This window comes from Anser anser (genome assembly GCF_964211835.1).
Source record: "Anser anser genome assembly, chromosome: 2".
Lineage (NCBI taxonomy): Eukaryota > Metazoa > Chordata > Aves > Anseriformes > Anatidae > Anser > Anser anser.
Window position 1 is genome coordinate 74,420,762 of NC_139721.1, and position 20,526 is coordinate 74,441,287.

General features: G+C 40.3%; 1 protein-coding gene across 1 annotated transcript; it reads right to left on the reverse strand.

The window, feature by feature from the left end:
* Nucleotides 1–75: 75 nt before the first annotated feature.
* NSUN2 (NOP2/Sun RNA methyltransferase 2) lies at nt 76–20,499 on the reverse strand. Its single transcript, XM_083822369.1, has 19 exons — nt 20,297–20,499; nt 20,051–20,208; nt 19,863–19,967; nt 19,623–19,728; nt 18,900–18,971; nt 17,182–17,266; nt 16,009–16,201; nt 15,571–15,645; nt 13,368–13,498; nt 9,813–9,886; nt 7,270–7,400; nt 6,596–6,692; nt 5,420–5,595; nt 4,822–4,914; nt 4,243–4,378; nt 2,820–2,900; nt 2,453–2,591; nt 1,447–1,486; nt 76–794 (listed from the first exon to the last, which is right to left on the reverse strand). The coding sequence occupies exons 1-19, from the start codon at nt 20,360–20,362 to the stop codon at nt 389–391; spliced, it is 2,364 nt and encodes a 787-aa protein (XP_083678495.1). The 5' UTR covers nt 20,363–20,499; the 3' UTR covers nt 76–388.
* Nucleotides 20,500–20,526: the final 27 nt, after the last annotated feature.

Genomic DNA, 20,526 nt, shown 5'->3' on the forward strand with positions numbered 1-20,526 from the left:
GGTTTTTTTTGTTTTGGTTTTTTTTGGTTGTTGTTTGCTTGTTTTATTCTGAAGGAAGTCTTCATAAAATGCAGAACAGTTCCACAGACAGTTTATTTGTACATACCATTATTCCATTTCAAAGACAGGCTTTAGATTTTATTGGTGCATGGTCCATTGCCAGCAACAGACACTCAACCCACCAGTGAAACTGAGCTTAAAAATGGTACAAATACAACATGCTTGAGGAGAAAGCTCGTTATAGTTTTGATTTAAAAAATAAAATAGGTTAAACTTTAAAAAAGGAAACATCACATCCCAACTGAAACTTTAAAATATTCTTCTATATTAAAAGCAAAAGACTGAATGTGAGTTCTCATGGAAGCAGCCAAGTAACAGAGAAATAAATTTAATCTTTCACATCATTTGTATCACTGTCTTTACTTTCCTGGCTTACATGATTGTTGTTATTTTTACTAAATTGACCCAAATCCTCAATTTTATTTTCTACTTCCATAGCACTGCTTTCCACAGGACTGTGAGAAGATTCTTCACCTATTTCTGCTTCCATTTTTGTGACTAAATCATGTTCTTTATCTTCCACATCCATTCCTTCCTCCGTTTGCGCTGCTCTGTATTGACCTTCTTCCTCTGTTTTACCTTCTGATTCCTCCTCTTTCCTCTTCGCTTTAAACACTTCAACTCCCATCATCCTCAGGTAATGAAGTCTCTCATTCTTGGGCACAAAGGCACGGAGCGATGTCTTTCCTTGCCAACCGCACAGCACTATAGGACACTGAAGCTCATCAGGTTTTCTACAAACAAGCAGTTATATTTGATCAACTAGGAAAAGGTGAATCTTGAAAACTTAATTTTATAGGCATATCCTGATAAATAAACACACAATCTTTAACAGTAAATGCAATTTATAACTATTTGTAGGAGATGCAAGTACTTTGTTCGTAACTTCAGTATCTAAACATGTAGCTGCTTGTCTACCAGCAAGGAAGGAAAAAAAAAAAAAGAGAAGCTTGAGGCTATTAATGTCTGCAACACATAAAATGATTTTCTGGCTCTGATGGCTTCTAAAACTAATTTAAGCAACAGTGAGATACAAGCTTACATTTAAAAAGATACCTCAAAAGCTTCTGAAACTGCTTAGGCAACAAAAATGAACAACGGAAATGTTTATTTTTTTCTTATTCCTTAACAGGGAAACAAAAACATCACATGCAATGATACTGTGCATCTCTGGCAGAACTAGTGGCTCTCCTTTATAGAGCTAGAGTACACAATTGTTTTTGAAAGCACAACGCCAAGATAGCTTCTTTACCTTCTAGTTCATGGCATTCTGTCTAGCTTTATTGTTGATATCAATGCATCTCCACTTTTGTTTATTTCAGAGTGAAAACAAATTCTTGTCCAAATTTTAAAAGCAAGTAAATGGAAACCAACATATCTACTTACTCGGGGTCTGGGTCATACTTCAAAACTATACTTCCCATCGCTAGGGCACGGGGAGGGGGGAGGAAAAACAACAGATGTGTCACTTGGTGCAATGTTAATGTTGAATGATTGTAATTAGAAAAATACTGAAAAACAACATTTTTAGACAGCCTCACAGCATGACTTTGACAGCTGATTAGCAGTTACCTACATCAATAGCATAAATTATAGACAAAGCAGTGCTTATTTATTTATTTATTTTGGCAGACCAAAAATATTTACGGTTACATCAGCAATTGCCTAAAAAGGCCCCTAAAGCAAACAAATTAAGCTAGAAAACCACATAGTGGATTAATTCACTCAGAAAATCCAGCAAGGAACTTTTACTTAAGTAAAAGGGACATGGTTTATTGGCTGATATTGGTGGTAGGGGGACGGTTGGACCAGCTATCTTGGAAGACTTTTCTAAGTTTAGTGATTCTATGATAAGAGTATGCCATCCCAAACTTTATTTCTGAAGTTTTTCCCATTTTGTCTCATCATATATCAAAGTAGAAGAACCAGCGATGACTTGGAAATAAAATGATATAAATAAACAGAAAAAAAGTCTTAATTTCTTCAAGCATCCAGCATGGAGGAAAAAAAAATAAAAAATCAGCCTGAGTACGTCTTGCTCCCCATATTTAAGACAATAAAATCTGAGTACCTAAATCTGATACACAGAATCATGAGAAACAATTCCAGATGACAAGGACTTTCAACTGGCACACTAGGAGGAGCAAAGATCAATAGTGGACCTAAAAATCTTTCTTCAGGTACTTTAAACCCTTCTGTGACCAGAAAGGACTACAAACCCTAGTAGTACACAGGGCTTCAGTAATGCTTAACTACCTAATTAACAGGTTTAAGATAACTTTAGTCATTTTTTTAAGCAAATACAGTTTACGTGACAGGATTTTTTTTCCAGTTTTCCATTTTAAACATCATATAATGATCGTTTTGTCATATCACAAACTAGAAGACTTACCCATGTCTTTGACTTTCTTCTGTGTTTCACTGCTAAATTTACTTAAGAATGGATTTTCCTGGGTTAGCAGAATTTTAACATCTTCTATGCAGACATTTATAATCCTTGCATGAATGAATGGGTATAGAGTATATATTCCCTGTATAATAGATAAATATAATTATTTTGAAATGCAGCCTCTGCTTTCTGAAGGAGAAATGTTAAAAACAGTACGTGCTTTAGCCGATACCAGAAGACAATTTTCAAATGTTAAAACATCCTAAAAATGCAAATTGCCCTTAATCTGACAAATTTAGTGCCAACTGTGCTCTAAGCTCAAGAGGACACCAAGGTTATCTTCTCTGAAAACACAATACTATACAATTACCTCTTGTGCTAATCTGAAGGCACATCCAAACTGCTCACCATCACTGTTGCGAGACCAGACTTTTATCCCTGTGTTAATAACCTGCAAATGGCAAAGCAAATAAGCATCATTAAAGAGTACAAATTCAAAATTACCACTTCGCTTTTCTTCAACTGCTCGACAAAAACTAGGAAAAAAGGCTAACTCTGACACATCTGCTCATTTGCACTAGGCACTTATTTAAATTCATGTGAAGATTCATTCAAGGAAGAAAGGAATTTCCAATATCAAAATATAGTTCTCTCTCAGGTCAGACAACTTTTACTCCTTTCCATGTTGAAAACTGAACAACGCGAAAAAGAGGTAGTCTTAAAATGAGGGCACCCAACTATCAAGGTCTAATTTTAATCTTTGTGAGAAATTTCTGTATGATTCTGGGAAAGTCGATCAAGGACAGGATTTTAAAAACAGAGATGCTTAATATTAGGACACATATCCTTTGTGGTACCCAAAGTCTTACTGTCTAGTGAAACGCTCCAGTTTCTTGAAATTGTCAGTTTTGTAGCCATTCCCTGCATGTGGGACAAAATAAGTATTTATCTATCTTGAAGACCTGTAATGTGTACTGGACATGCTCAGAAATTTTCAGTTTTCAACTGAACAAGACCCTAAACCACATCTGATCTAGCTTTGAAGTCAGACCTGTTTATCCAATGACTTTTAAGGCAAATCTTTAGCATTTGGACTATTTATTTATTTAGTATGACTTCCATTTAGCATGGGAGTCATAAACACTAAGATGCATTTGAAAATTTCCAATGCAAACTATCCTCCATGGCCTGACGAATCCATTTAGCATGGGAGTCTTATTAAATAAAATAAATAAATATTTTTCCTCCTCGGCCTGTAATTCACAAAAAATATTTTGTATGTCAAAATTATTTGGCTTAACCATTTTACAAAACATTCAGTTGTTGAAATTACTTTAAACAATGCCCCCATATAATGCACACACCTAATAGTTCAACTGAAGTTATCTGTTGTTTTTGGTAGGCTTTCAAGGTCTTAATACCTCCTGTAAGGGGCTCATATCTACAACAGCATCAACGTAAACTTGTGATTACTTGTGAAAGTACTTGAAGATCATAGAAGAATTCATGTACACACACAGCGTAGCAGTTACATAGTCCCTTCCTCTATTTTTAAGTTCCCTTCCACCTGCCAAGCATAATAGTGATTTTAATCTTGGAGACTGATATTTACCTCTCTGAGGTAGTACTTCACCTCTTTAACAGAGGATGGAAACAGAGGAAAACGTTCACTCAGACTAAGAAGAGGCCTATTAGAGGGCTACTTCTCCATATGAATAGTAAACTCTGAAAAAAAAAAGTTAAAGGAGGCATCCACTGATGCTTATAATCTCTGTTGTGAAGATGAACCATACCTTCATCTTCTCACTGTTGTTCAACAGCACGTTCCTTAGCTCCTTAGAAACCATGTACAGCTGTCTCTTCTTTCCTTCCTGAGTTCGAGTTAGTAAATTCATCTTGGGAAATGAAGGGTCCAATGCATAAAACTTCCTGTGGCCATATAATAGTTGTTTTGGTTACATGAACAATGAAATCACATACTCAAAATGTACAGATTAGCATATTTGCTCAAGCTACCTCTACAAACACCTTCAGTCACTTGACACTGGCTTCAGTACACAAAAACTAACATTTCTGAGATTTCTAAGTACAAAAAACCTAACATTTCTAAACCTGAGAAAAGATTCTTGGTCATAAATACTAAGATGCATTTGAAAATTTCCAGTGCAAACTATCCTCCATGGCCTGCCAAATCCAGATATTTTAGACTTTCATTTTAAGAGCTCAAACGTGGAGGAGAAGGGCATCTTGTAAAAAGTTAGGGAAAAAGCTTATGTATGATCAAGTAGACCCATCTTGTGTGATTAACTAAATTATTAATATTCCTAGACTATTCATAATCCTACTGCAAAAACAGAAACATTTTTTCTTACTGGATAGGTTCGAACAACGGATCATCTTCAGGGAGAAACACAAAAGGATCTTCTTTAAAACCAAACATCTTCATTTTTTTAGATGGCGGTGGTCTAAACAGCAAATACCATTGTCAATTTTAGCAAAAAGTAATCAGTTTAGAATCAGTATATCCAGTTCATTTAGTAAACACTTGCCTTATGATAACGGTAGCATGCCAAACTCGATACTGACATTTTCCTGTACTTCAGTAAGACAATACTACCTATAATTTAACCTCTTAAAATGAGGAAGTGAAAGTAGTGCTTGAGAGCAGAAACCACATAAAGAAGCACGCAGAGATTTGTGAGGGAAAAATTCTGGAGGCAGTTAAAGATCTTCCAAAGGTTAACTTCTTTTCCTTGACAGAGAATAAAGAGCTAACAGACTTTGCAAATGCTAATAGGCAAGGTGGTCATTTTCTAATTTGCTTAAATACAAGACAGACTCAGTAATGTAGACAACTGAGCAAATTCAGTAATTCTTATTGACCCATTTCTAAAAGTGTCCAATAACAGAAAAACTAAACAATACTCAGCAATAATGAGGCTGCCACAAGACAAATACTTAGTCTCTTACCCACATACTCCTCCTTTTTTGCTTTGCTCAGTGTCTGAATTCTGAGATTCCTGCATTTTCTTAGACTCTTCATTTTCAGCAAGTGTTGGTTCCTCAGCAGTATCTTCAGAACCATCATCTGCATTCGTTGCTGTTACTTCAGCATCTCCTGTTCTCTGCGGTAATTTCTGATGAACCTATTTCAAACAAAGTATTTTCAACAAAGCCAAAGCAGTACTTAATTGGTAACAAAAGGTACCCATATGTCCTCTCTTTGCACATGCTTAGTTCTTATCAAGTTGTATGGAAGTGCTTCAACAGATCCATTTAGTTAGTTAATCTAAGTACTGAGGCCCACAGGTTGCATTTACCGCTAAGCATGGCTCTAGACAATGTCTTATCAAGTTTACAAGAAAGGTATTCTTGTACCATTTATAAAATCACGTTCAAGCATTCACAGAGATGATCACTTAAAGCCAGGACCTGCTGCTTTCCTCCTAGCACTCAAAATGACACACAAAGCCTGCTGCACAAGACGTGCAGCATTAAACTGCACTTGAGTGCTACAGCATTAAACTTAGAACAGTATAAACTATTTGGATGACGCTTACTTCTGAACAAAAGCTTTCTCCTTAGTGCCACTGAAGTTTTACTCATAAGGGCTTCTAATGAAGCTTATCAAATAAATTGAAACAGCTAAAAGGGAATCACACAAGAAGTTTCTCTCAAAGATACGAGCAGTCTAAGAGATCAGACAAGTCATATCAACTTAATATGCTAATAATTAAAAACCACACAACTGACAACAATGGATCAAAGTCAGATGGCTGAAGCTGCTGCTGCTCCTTACAGTTTTACGTCCATTCCCCCTGTTGATGATCTGCTGGACTCGATCTGCTAGCAAATCACTTCTGAGCAACCCATCACATAGTAAGATAAAGTGAAATCAGAATTAGCTTACAACACAGTAGAAAAAAACTTCAGCAAACAGATCACACAGCTGAAGGCAGTGACAGCTCTAGCTACCCTGTCCAATCTGCTTTTGTAGTTCTTTCACAGTCTTAATTTTCTGTTCAACTTTTATCTTGCCATTTCACAATGATTTCAGAATCCCCTTTTCCTCCTATATTAAAAGGAGACTGTAAATTCCAGAAATGTTATTGAAAGGTAGCATTTTGCTCTTTTAAAAGAAGTTACCTTAGGCTGGCGTTTGTTCCATGGCATTGGAGATTTTTTTATTAAAACAGCCACAAAAAAGCCTCCTGTGTTCTGGTGATGCGGCAAGATCCTAAGACTAGAGGAAAAAAAATTGCAACAGATTCATCATCAGCATTCAGACTCTTGCAAAGTACTAGAAGCGTCACATTTACTTTCAGAGTAAAGTATCCCTATCAGGATTGCGCAGATTTAATTCAAGGTAGGAACAGGATCTAAAATAGAGCGTTCTGACAAAATTACTTGCATCAGTGCAACGCATTCATTTCACCATTCACATCTGAGCTTTAATGACTCATTTCTAAACACTATTTTTAGAATAGCTATGAAAAGTCCTTCATAGAAAATAAGTCACGGTGTTGAACTGATAATGCTTAGTATACTTTTCCAGTAATTTTGCCCGTGTATCTTTATTGGTTGCAAAGAAACTGACCTGTTGTATTAATACCTATTCCTTGTAAGCAACGTTCACTGAAATCTAAATACTATGTATTGACATTACCTATGAAGCAACCGAACTATATTCAGACCTGTACAAGCATAGCGTAGACATACTGCAACACATTCCTAATCTGAACTCCTACTTATAATTTGCCCATCACTATAGAAGGTAGCCAACAAAACCTTGTAAAATCTACTCAGGAAAAAACTCTTACCAACGCTCTAGATTCATTGCCTTTAGCTTCTCTTCATCCTTTACTGGAAACATAGTGGGACGTATTTGTGTTTGTCTATTTAAAGGCACATCTTTCCACTCTTCAAACCATTGTCCATCTTTCAGCATGACCTTCAAAGAGGAAATATAAATAACATGAAGAATATTGGTCGCCATTTTTAATTAAAATACTTTCAAACCAAGATTCAGATGCCTAAAAGTTATTTTCTGTTATAATAAATTAAGTTCTTTAAAGCACATTATTTCTTTAAAGTGCACTGTACTTGTGCACTTAAGAGCAGGAGATTCTTGCCAGCCATGCCTCCTTGCTCTACTCTGCATGCTTCAAAAAAGCACGCAGTCAAGTAAACCCTGCTGCAGAATCAACTGCATTATCTCTGTTAAACTTCCAGAACATACAGAACACCAAAATTCAAACAAGGAAGGACAAAAGTGGAATATATAAGATTAGTAAGCCATCATATAGAGTATGTTACTTCTTTTTCTCCATGAGACTGGCTGTGAGACATCCTGCTACAGGCATCTTCCAAGCAGTATACAAAGAAGAATGCTAATCATTCTTCTTTGCATTCCAGGAAAGACAAGAAATGAGGAATCCCCATTTTATTTTTTAGGAAAGATGTAATAACAGAACCCCATGACAAATACAACGGTCATAGATAGTGATTTTTTTAAGGAAAGCTACTTAACCACCATGTGTATAACATCATCTCATTCCATCGAAGGCTCAAAGCTTTTAAAGACTCTTAGGATATAAGCAAAAGTTCAGACACTGAACTAATTACACCTAAAATACTACTCTTTTGCAGGTATTTCAAGTCCAAATATGCTGCATGCCATATTGCTAGATGGAGACAAGATAGACTGTGATTCTGAACTGTTTTCCTTTGCAAGTCATGAGTTCAGCTGCGGAGAAAAACCACGAGACAGATAAACAACTGGATGTGTAAACAAGTCTGGAATTATAGTGGATACTAGAATAATTGCCCAACAGCCCTGCTCTGTTCAGTTTCGGTTTGCCAGTCAAACCTCCCAGTGTAACTGCTGGAATGACAAACCGTCAAAAAGAACGTACTGAACTCCTCTCTATCACACGTTTTGCTAGCTTCTTGTTAAGGCAGAACAAAGACTAAAAGCGATGCAGAAGCAGATTACCATTACCCAAAGTTAAAAAGGTTCTTTCCTTCAAGATTATGAAATAAGTCATTAGAGTTCGCTCATCATCTGGCTTAAGGACAGAGTACTGAATGCTATTTCCAAGCATCTAAACATCACGTGAACAAAACCTTCTCCTTTTGCTGTTTCCAGAGATCTACAGTGAACTCATGCTCAGGAATATTTAATGTAATCACTAAGTCACAGAACTCCCATTGAACAGATGTTTCACCAGGAAACAAAAGACTATACGGAGCAAAAACAGTACCAAAGCAAGCTAATACATTCAGTGACAAGCCAGCCAGCAAGGCTTGAAAAGGATGTAGTAGCAGCAAATAAAGGCTGAAGAATGTCTTGCAAACTTCCAAATTTTATTAGCCTAGTTTTTTTAAGATACCCATTAGGGAGATTTGTATTTCAATTGCAATCACAGAAATAAATGCTCCTGGGAACCCAATATAATCTTTGCATCTTTATGTATATATTTTGTAGCCTTACACAGCACAAACAAAATAAAACAATGATTATAGAGCCAGTTATGAATTTTACATTTACCTTTCAGCTACAAGAATAGAATTGAAACTTATGGAACTATAACAACCAAGAAGTCAGCCAGCTTTTCGGCTGGATTTCTAATAGCAGAACATAAGCAAACCTTTATTCTATGTATCTTGTTCATTAGCCTACACTCAGGCACAAACCTGCAAGGCACGTACCTATAAGTAAAATTTAATCAGAGCTCCCTTCCCTACTACCAGGATGGCTGCTTACTTCTCCTGATTATATGCTTAACTTACTAAGTTGAAGAAGCTTTGTGTTCCCCCCCCCCCCCCCCCTCTTCCCTCCCTACTAGTCTTTTTCCAGAACTGAAATCAGATAAGGCCTGGAACAAAACACTGAACTTCTACTAGTACGCTAGGATTACACACATCACTGCACTTTTTATAGTTTATTTCCATAGTGGATTTAACAGCGTTTACTTCCAAATGATTCAAATGGACCAGCTAAACAACTCTAATATCTAACAGCTACAGACTGTAAAGAGGGAGGAAGAGGGCTAAATTAAGACGTGCCTGAAATTATGTTGCCATCTACAGGCCATCAGCTGCACACCGTAGGAAAGGAAATCATTAAGAAAGCAGAGGCGATAGAGCCAAGAAAACCAAAAGAAAAACAGAAGAGCAGATGAGGAGACAAGAACTTACCATTAGAAAGATTCTACCTCTCTTCTCTACAATACTACGTAGTCTAAAACTCTAAACAGCAAGTTGCTAACATTATTTCAGCTCAATCTAATGTTTTGAAATTTCCACAATTTAACACACGACTACAGACCAAGAACATCACAGAAATACCATGTTAAAGTACCTTCCATTTTGTAATTCCTGGCATCCTCTTCAGACCTGGCAACTCAGAAGAGACATCAGCAAGTTCTAAGGCACCTGAAATGTCACAGATACAAAAAATTCTTGAAAACACAATTTAAGAGCTGTTCTCCTAACTAACTTTTATAAAAATAGCTTTCCTTAAAGTTTTAAGACCACTTTAACGCCATTGCTTTTTAAGACTTCCAAGGAACAAAGTACAATACAATTACTACAGTGCAAATTAACAAGAAAGATGCTAATTGCTGCTCATACTAACTACAGATGTTTGCAACCTATAAATCAACCAAAAAACAATGGTTGGTTAGACACTTTTCCCAACTGCTACATAGAGTAATTCACCACAACCTATATAATTAAACATCAGTGTTCCAGGCAGTGCAGTCATAGAACAGCTTCTATTTTCATTTACTTAGCATTTGGATTCGCAAAACTGCTTAAGTATTTTTCAAAGAAGTACTCTTCTGGGATGAAGAGTAACCTCATAATTTCTTTTTTGTGATTCTGAATAGTTATTTAGAAATAAGGCAGACTTTTCTCATGTTTTGCACAATTTATCAACCTCTTCTACATGACTAAACATTTACTCTTACAGTGGCTAGCTGTATGTGACAGTTGAAGTAAGTCTTTTAAATAAATGAAAAAAGTGATACAGGTATACATATTCTAAAATGTCAAGTTGAATAAGATTCAAAATGTCATTTGTGTCTCTCCTTTGAATATTCTTGACTACTTCCAGCATGACTTCAGCTGATGCCTCAAGACTACATCAGACCAATCAGACATTAGACCAGGCATCAGAAATACTATAACTCCCAGTGGAGAACCGTGGTACAAAATTGCCATTTCCTTACTCCTCCTGCCCTGAGGGGAAAGGAAACACTGATGTGCTCCACAAGAAGCAGTATTACAAAGTGCTAGGTACAAAGGACTGACCTAAGCAATTCCTCAAGGTGCACTGCCCCTCACAGACCACTGCACTACTACTTTGTCCTTCTTTAGCCACATCTATGCTCAAAGCCCTGTGAGGATAGCATTTGCTCACTGGGATACCCAAGCGAGCAGTCCATATGCCATGGCCCAATACTGCAGTCAAGATGCTTACTTCCAAGTACTAAATTTGCACCAAATAGTGCAATTGCTGGCCTCTGTCAATCTCCATTCTGGTTTGTGATCCTAGCCCAAACAGTCCTTAATACTTCCCAATCTTGTTATCATTCAACTTTTATCTCTGGCCTAACACAGCCCTCAAAAAAACACGTATGTAACAACTTACTGGAAACAGACCTATGTTGTTCTTTCACTCAGTCTGCCAAACAAACCACCTTTAAATAAAAATGTCTTTTAAGTGAAAATTAAATAGTCAATTCCAAATTATCTGCAGGCATTTTAGCTAAACTGCTGTTTCAGAGACAATGAGATTCCATACTTAATTTGGGGCCAGAATAGTGATTAGCACAAAGAAAACATTACACAGAACAGTCAATTCAATTCTATTTCCAGAGCTAGCACAGCTCCAAGGAATAATATAGCTGCTTCTGTACTGTACTTGGCTCAAATTAATAAACTCTGTGGAAAAAATCCTGCAAAATCCAGTTAGATGTCTCCAAACTTCAAGTTACTGACTCAGAAGAAAATGTCCCTCAGCTAAAGTTCAGAAATTTTGGCTACTGAACCCTAACAACACAAATTAATGCAGTGCACCTTCCCAGATCAATTTTTTCACCTCTTGTTACTTCAGGTGATTGAGAGCTAACAGCAGCATATGCAAGCCTTCACACGCAAGCCAAAAACGTACAAAAACACAAGCCCAAACAAATTAAAGTTACAAGCATGTTAAAACGTGAGTCAAAGGACGCTAATGGTATCAGTGACTCACACCTACTGGCGCACAGAAACATTCCTCAAACCGCTTAAGGACAGTCAGATTTTTACTCCTATGGCATACATCAGTAAGATCCCACGCTGTGTTTTCCACAGGGAATGTGAACATCAGTCATGTAGCCCAACCAGTGGAATCAGTCAGAAGATGGGTAACACAGACTGACTTTTATTGACTCTACTGTACTCTTTTGTGTATCATTAACAGAACTAGGGACCATTCTTAACGGACGGATAAACTTCCAGCCAACCCCTAACTTGCGTGGGATGTGCTGCTCCAGCTGGATGCAGCTAACTCCATGGGGCCTGATGGGATTCATCCCAGGGTACTCTGGCTGATGTCAATGCCAGACCTCTCTCAATTATTTTTCAGTGGTTCTGGGAATCTGGAGAGGTCCCGGTCAAATGAAAGCTGGCAAATGCTGTCCCAGTTGTCAAGAAGGGCAAGAAAGACGACCCTGGTAATTACAGGCCTGTCAGTCTCACTTCAGTGCCTGGTAAAATTATAGAGAAAATTGTTCTGTGTGGTATTGAAAAACACCTGAAGGACAACACGGTCATTGGTTGGAGCCACTGTGTGTTCAAGATGGGAAGGTCCTGCTTAATGAACTTAATTTCTTTTATGACAAAGTCACCCATCTAGTTGACCAAGGGAAACCAGCTGATGCAATCTTTTTTAGTTTCAGTAAAGCTTTTGATACTGTTTCTCGAAGTATCCTTATGGACAAAATGTCCAGCACACAGCTAGATAAATACATAATATGATAGGTGAACAATTGACTTACGGGTTGGACTCAAAGTGTTACAGGCTGGCAGCCAGTGGGGTTCCCTGGGGCTCCATTTTAGTTTTCCTTCATGTTTTCATAAATTACTTGGATGCAGGACTTGAAGGAATATTGAGTTTGTGGAGCTGCTGACTCCCTCAAGGGCAGAAATCTCTTTGCCTTGCAGAGAGATCTTGACAAATTAGAGAGCTGGGCAATCACCAACTACATGAAGTTTAACAAGAGAAAGCGCCAGATTCTGCACCAGGGAAGGGGCAACCCTGGCTATACGTAGACTGGGGGATGGGAGGCTGGAGAGCAGCCCCACATAAAGGGATCTGGGGGTTTTAGTCAATAGCAAGTTGAATATGAGTCAACAGTGCGCCCTGGCAGCCAAAAGCACTAACTGTACCCTGGGGACCATCAGGAACGGCATCGTTAGCCAGTTGAGGGAAGTGATTGTCCCGCTCAGCTCTGCACTGCTGCCGCCTCACCTCAAGCACCGTGTGCAGTTTGGGGTGCCACGACATGAGAAGGACATAAAACTATTAGAAAGTGTTTAAAGGAGGGCTACAAAGATGGTGAAGGGTCTGAAAGGCAAGACACATGAGGAGAGGCTGAGGTCCCTTGGTTTGTTCAGCCCCGAGCAGAGCAGGCCGAGGGGAGGCCTCATGGCGGCCTGCAGCTCCCTCACGAGGGGAGCGGAGGGGCAGGCGCTGAGCTCTGCTCTCTGGGGACAGCGACAGGACCCGAGGGAACGGCATGGAGCTGGGACAGGGGAGGGTCAGGCTGGGGGTTAGGGAAAGGTTCTGCACCCAGAGGGTGGTCGGGACAGGGGGAGGGGAGGACCGAAAAAATAACATTTCCCCTACTGTCCAAGATTGCATTCTCACCTTGACTCCTTTCCAGCAGAGCTGCGATTACAGCTTCATTTTCGATAGGATTCAGTGAACATGTAGAGTATACCATTCTCCCACCTTCTGCCAGCTGTTCAACACCACGGGTCGCAATTCTTAACTGCAATCTAAAAGAACATTCTTGGTCTAATCAGGCATCATTCAGGAAACAGAAACATTTCCCACCATTATTTTTTCCAGGGGAAGCTATGCTACCTATACCTCAGACAAATAGCTCTCCATGGGCTAACTCAGCACATTCTGAGTTCAACGGTTGTCACCAACTGTAGTGGGTTTACCTGGCAAGGTTTTGGTAGCAGGGGGCCATAGGGGTGGCTTCTGTGAGAAGAACCTAGAAGCTGCCCCATGTTTGGTAAGGGCCCCACTGCTGACCAGAGCTGAGCCAATAAGTGATGTTGTTTGCGCCTCTGTGAGAGCATATTTAAGACGGGAAAAAAAAAAACACTGCGCCACACAGCAGCTGGGAGAGTGAGAGGAGTGAGGAACAGCCTTGCAGGCGCCAAGGTCAGTGAAGAAGGAGGGGGAGAGGTGCTCCAGGCACCGGAGCAGAAGTCCCCTGCGGCCTGTGGAAGACCCCTGCCGGAGCAGATTCCAGGCCGGACCTGTAGCCCCTGGAGAGGAGACCATGCAGGAGCAGGTGACCTGGCAGGAGCTGCCGCCCGTGGGGGATCCAGGTTGGAGCAGTTTGCTCCTGAGGGATGGACCCCGTGGTAAGGACCCATATCTGGAGCAGTTCTTGAAGAGCTGCTGCCTGTGGGCAGCCCACGCCGGATCAGTTCAGCAAGGACTGCATCCCGTGGGAGGGACCCCACAGCACAGGGGATGAGAGTGACCGAGGAGGAGCAGCAGCGAAGAAGCGCTATAGACTGACCACAGCCCCCATTCCCGTTCCCCTGCGCCGCTCGGAGGGCAGAGGTGGAAGAGGGTGGACGGGTGGGAAGGTGCTTTTGGTTTCCTTCCTTTATTTCTCGCTTCTCCAGCTTGTTAGTAATAGGCAATAAATCTTACTGTCTCCCTATGCTGAGTCTGTTTTGCCCATCACGATAATTACTGTGCGATCTCCTCGTCCTTATCTCAATCCTTGAGCCCTTTTCATCGTATTTTCTCCCTGTTCCTCTTTGAGGAGGGGGAGTGAGAGAGCGGTGGTGGTGGCGTTCGGCCACCCACCCGAGTAAAACCACCACACCAACACACAAATTAAAGTCAGTTGTAAACTGTCAGCTCTCTCTACGCTGCACACACACTCACAATTACACCTGTTAAAACAGCAATTAGGTCAAACATCAATGGGACTGCATGGCAAGTTTTAACACAATATTCTCTATTTTGTTCTATCTAGCGCCCCATCAAGTTTATAATGAAGTATGCAAAACTAGGAAAATAACCCCCCAAGCCCTACTTTTCTCAGAAATCTAGAATTAAAATGAAGTGTAATATGACTGTTATCACAGACAAAAAAGCTTAGCTAACACTGGACTTCAGTGAAGAGTATCACTGAGCTGGATAACCAGCTTATACTATAGCTGCATACTTACAACTGAAATAAACCCTACAATTACAAATGAGTTACCAAGCAGTAATATGTCATCACAGGTCAGGTGAGTCACGCTAACTGACTGCATTCCCAGCTTGCAACAAATGCAAATAAAGTGTTCTAAGTTTTTCATCTATGTTTAAATTATGGCTTTTTTACCTAGTACCTTGTACTACGCTAAATACTCATTCACCATAAATTAACGTAAGTCAGTCTCAGGTAACTGAAACCATTTATGTATGGGCTCCAATATTCTAGAATACATTAGAACACCACTATTAAGTTTTACAAATTTCTGTGATTACATCAGTTATTTTCCATCAGTATTTCACCTGCGTAATCACTAAGAATCTTATCCAAATTATCTGTTCCCTATTTTACTACCTACCCTGTAAAAATTAATTCACTGAATAGTAGTGTCATATATTCATAGCAATACAAGCAATTTTGATTTATACATCTCACTGGAAGTTGACCTCACACCTAAAATATTAACACTTTCTCAGAATATCATATAAGCTCTTGATCTGAGAGAAAAGTAACACTGTTTTGTCATGTATTAATATACAAATGCATGCAAGTGCTAAAATGGTAGGAAAAGGAGGAGGAGAAACGAAAAGACAGTTGTATAACAAGCATTTTTACCCATGGAGCTGCAAACTGTTTTGTGTTGTCCACTTCTTCCATACATCAATGTTTTTCCTCATGGTTCCATCTCCACTGTAACAGAGGTCAAACAACTTTGTATTATTTGTGGGTAAAATTCATTCCATATCCAAGTCATTTACAATTGCAAAAAAATTAACAGTCCCTGTCCCATGTTACGCTGTATCGTTTATTTCTATGCTGTATTTGTATTTTAATATTCTGAGCATGAAATGAAAATTTGTAACCCTTCAGCTAATCAAACTTAAGTACCACTTGGAATAATAAAAGGCCACCTTGATTTGGTATCCCCTTACCTTATGACATTTAAGAGATTCATCTCTTTTGGATGTAACCAAAAGTGGTAACACAGTAAGCAACACAGAAAACATAACTTGGTAACACAAAAATTGAAGTACTTGTATGCATGCAAGATACCTGCAGGGGACGTCACATAAAATCCTGTCATAGAAGAGGACCTCTTTTTTTCCATCAACATCTATTTGTAGATTAGGAATACTGGAGGCATCGTGATTTACCACCATGATGCATGGACTGTTTAATCTTTTAGCTTGATGAACCAGCAAATAGCACCGCTTGTTGTCAACATCGTTAGCAATTACAAAACCCTCTGTGAACATAAAACAGTGGGAAGAAGTGTTACTATTTAACAGCTAAATAATTTACAGAGTGGCTTGCTTTATCTTCAAATTTGTGCAGATCTTTTACTATAGATTCTTATTTAGAGGACCATTTATAAACAGAGGACCCCTAACTGAAAATAAATTAAGAATGGTAAGGTTTAACTAATGTGACAAATTAATCTCAAGATTTCTAGTTTTCATGCAGCTGAGTTTCCAAGGCACAACCAAGGGCCCGTCTCGTTGTCAAAGCAAAACCCTCGGAGATAAAACCTCCACCACCACCAAAGACAATCTCTGTGTTACCCTGAAAATCTGCTGATGTACAGGAAGAACCCAACCCCCAAATTCACGATTTACAGAGACAGTATTTTCTGTGAGCATCTAAGTAAAGGTAAAGATTTGAGGGTGGTGAGGCAGTGGAACAGGTTACCCAGAGAAGCTGTGGATGCCCCATCCCTGGAGGTGCTCAAGGCCAGGCTGGATGGGGCTTTGGGCAACCTGGTCTGGTGGGAGGTGTCCCTGCCCATGGCAGAGGGGTTGGAACTGGGTGATCTTTAAGGTCCCTGCCAACACAAACCATTCTAGGATTCTGAAGTTTAAAGAAAGATAATTATGATAATCTTAATTTAAGGCTGAAGCACCTTAAGCCAAGTGCTTGCAGGATACCAGTAGAACATAAAGATGCGCAGACCACCACCTAGTAAATGAACTTGATTTACATACAAAAATTAATCTGTGATCGCATCTGTTGCACTCTCAACTGTGAAGATAAATAATCCATCTCTCTTCTTCAAACCAAGGAAGCCCACAATGTTTCAAGAAAAAGGCAGGAGTACTTTCCATCTCATATAATTCAACCAACTATGGAATTCAGTACATAGCTAAATGCAGCTGTGATATTAATCTACTACATAAAAAGGGGGAAATTTAAAGTCACAAATTTTTTTGCTAATTTTTCCAAACTTACTGGGAAAAGGATCGTTCATGTCTGCATGCAACATTTCAATGAGCTGTGCAGTCTTAGATCCAGGTGCAGCACACATATCTAGAATCTAAAAAGACAAAGAGATTTAAAAAAAGAACAAACAAGCCCTACCTTTTACGTACTTGAAAAATATGCTATGTATTCTTGGTTAAATACGTATTTTTTGCATATAAATGCAAAATGATTATGATTACTCAGAACACTGATCTGCAAGAAACTACAAAGTACTGTTCTGTTCTTTAAATGCATCAAGAAAAACAGTTTTATCTCTAAGGGTCTACAACATGAGAAGAACTTTGGCTTGTACGGAACATCTAAACCAGTGGGAAAAAAAACATAATCAAAAGAATCTATCTCCCAGACTCTTGGTGCAACAGGATAAAAATGGGACAAATTCGCATAGATCCTCATGTTAAGCTCCCGGTAAAAATAAGACTAAATTGGAAAGCAGACCCCAATGAAACTTAAAGAATTGCTTTGTAAGACACGATGTACAGAACATGCTGGTTAAGCATGATAAATAACCTGGAACACTGGTCATTACAAGCAGCTCTGAATATACGGCAATAAGAGCCACAGAAGTTCCTAAATGACAATAGCTAAGCCATTGTTACAGCAGCTCTTTGTTGCCTAATCACAAGAGAGGATAAAGAACTTACTCCGATTTATGAGGAAATTTGTGAAATTTTACTTGCATTTCTGCTAAGCACTCACTGGAATACAGTCACCTAAGTTAAATACGCAATGCAAAAAATGTACACTGCTACGCCAGTATCAGCAATACAAATAAAGCATGTGCAAAAATATTCAGACAATTTGTGTTTTACATCAAGTCAAACACATTTACCCCACACGAAACTCAAAATCCACCTGTGACTCATTAGGACAACCTCTATCGCTCAATCCTTTCAGTGAAGAGAAAGGGAGATTTAAAATTTTTATAACGAAGTACACAACACGGCTGCTTAAGATCACAGGGCACTTTTAACTAGCTCCCTGACACAGGTTAAAAGAGTAAGGCCACCTGACTGACATTCATTCTGACCTGAAGTACAGTGCATGCAAACGTGGCCAAGTTTAGAACAGGAAGTCTGCTATCAGATACCTCCATCCCTATGATCTGCCACTAGAAAGTGTCTCATGCATTCCTTAGCCACCTCAAATTTAAGTTAGCAAACTATAATTTTCAGCCACCATCAACAGCAGGTTTCAGCTCACCGAAATTACTTTGCCTAACAGATACACAGATCAGAAGTTTGCAACTTCTTCAAAAGGTATGAAGGACTGAAAATCAGCTGGTAGAGAACATGACTATTGGGATCTGGAAAAGCATGTCTGTTCACAGCGTGACAGATAACAGGAAGTTTAAACATTTAGTTACTTTACTTTAAAAGGGGGGTGTAACACAAAAAACAGGATACCTAACTTGGATACAGCTAATTACATTTACACACTGAAATTAAGATCGCACAACTACATTAAAACTAAGTCTTTTTTCCTTAGTATTGCTTATAGCTGAAAAAGCATGTGTCCCTCTGACAATCAGTTTATGAACTGAACACTAGTTGAGTGCTGTGACCTACGTACAGAAAGTATAAGCTACGCCAACACAGAACATTAGCATTGATGCTGTCACTGTAGGTCCAGTTTAATCGTCACCTTCTAAGAAAAATGGCTAGCACGTGTTGTATTTTAGTTACCTTATGATGAGGATTAACATTAAGCAGCAGAGGTGGGATCATACTAACAGCCTCCTGACGACTGATATTTCCCTTAGAGAAAAAAAAATTAAAAAAAAAAACATTTGACAAGACAAAGCATTTATTTTACAATAGACTTAACAAAGTAGTCAAAAACACAGCTTCAAACTTAGAATTAAATTATGTTACCATATAACAATCAGTACTTCCTCAAACCGAAATTTCAAAGAATTTCAGATTTACTCCGTTTCTATTAATTCTACAGGTGTGATTTCTGTTCAAAAGAAAAGAAAAACTGGCTTCAAACAAGTAAAAGTGTGAAACATCCACTACTAGAGGTAAGTCTTGGTATGCATACATGTGGTTTTTACCCTGCTCAAGCATCTGTTTTTTAACAGCAACTAATTAATGCAGAGGCACTCATTTTCGCATTACTCCAGATGCATTCATTTTCACGTTCCCAAACAAAAAATTGCAATGAGTTTAGCAGAAATATTTGTAACTATAGTTATGTGCTGCTGTTATGGGATGAATCAATGTAATATGGAGCAAGATAATGATGTACTGGAGTTACGGGATGAATCAATGGAATATAAAATCCAGATTTTTTCTGAGTCAGGAGATTTCTGGGAGGAAAGGCACTGCCTCGACTTGTCACGCCACGCTGAAACACAACTCCACGTGGGGCTGGAGAGCAGCGCCAGGACCTGACCGGGGACTTACACACTCGGTCTCGCTGACCAGGAACTGATGGAACTTCTCCAGCTGTGGCGACTTGCGTAGGATTTTTCTGCTCAGGTTGGTGTGCCAGGCTAACTCCTCTGGGTACCTGGGAGAGGGGAAAAAGAGATGGAAGAGGGTAAAAGGTGGGATTAAAGAGGGGAAAAAGGGGAATAAGTGGGGGAAGGAGGTGAGACGGGGGAGGAATAGGTGGGGAGGGGTGTGTGGAGGGGGCTGCCTCACCAGCTCAGCGGCTGCGGCATCTCCACCTCCTGCCCGTCGACGCGGAGGCCGCGCAGCTCGGCGAAGAACCTGTCCTTGAGGCAGTGCCGGATCTCCCTGGCGTGGCTGCGGGGCGAGAGGCGAGGCTGAGGGCCGGGCCCCGTACCCACCGCCCGGCCCGGCCCGGCCCGGCCCGGCCGCCCGCTCACCTCTTGTAGCCGGTGATGCGCAGCGTGGCGGGCAGCGGCTCGCGCAGCGCCGCCATGAAGGCGTCCCACTCGGCGGCGGGCACGACGGCCTGCTCCCGGTAGTACCGCTCGAACAGCTCGTTCTCCTTCACGATCTCGGGGTAGCCGCCGGACCAGCCCTGAAACACACCCACACCGTCACGCCGAGCCGCCACACCGCCCGGTTCGGCACGGCACGGCACGGCACGGCACGGTTCGGTCTCTCACCGCCTGGTCCCCGCCGCCCCGCTCCTGCCGCTGCGGCCGCCGCCGGTCACGGGCCCTGCGGCCCATGGCGGCCAGGAGCCTGCCCAGCACCGTGATGGCGGGGGAGGATTCGGCACCGCCGCCACGCGGCCCGTGCGCATGCGCAGCTCCACGCCTCCCACCGCCACCACTGTCGCCGCCGCCCCGGTGGCTCCGCCGCCGCCCCGGCGCTGGCCCCGCCCCTCTGCGCT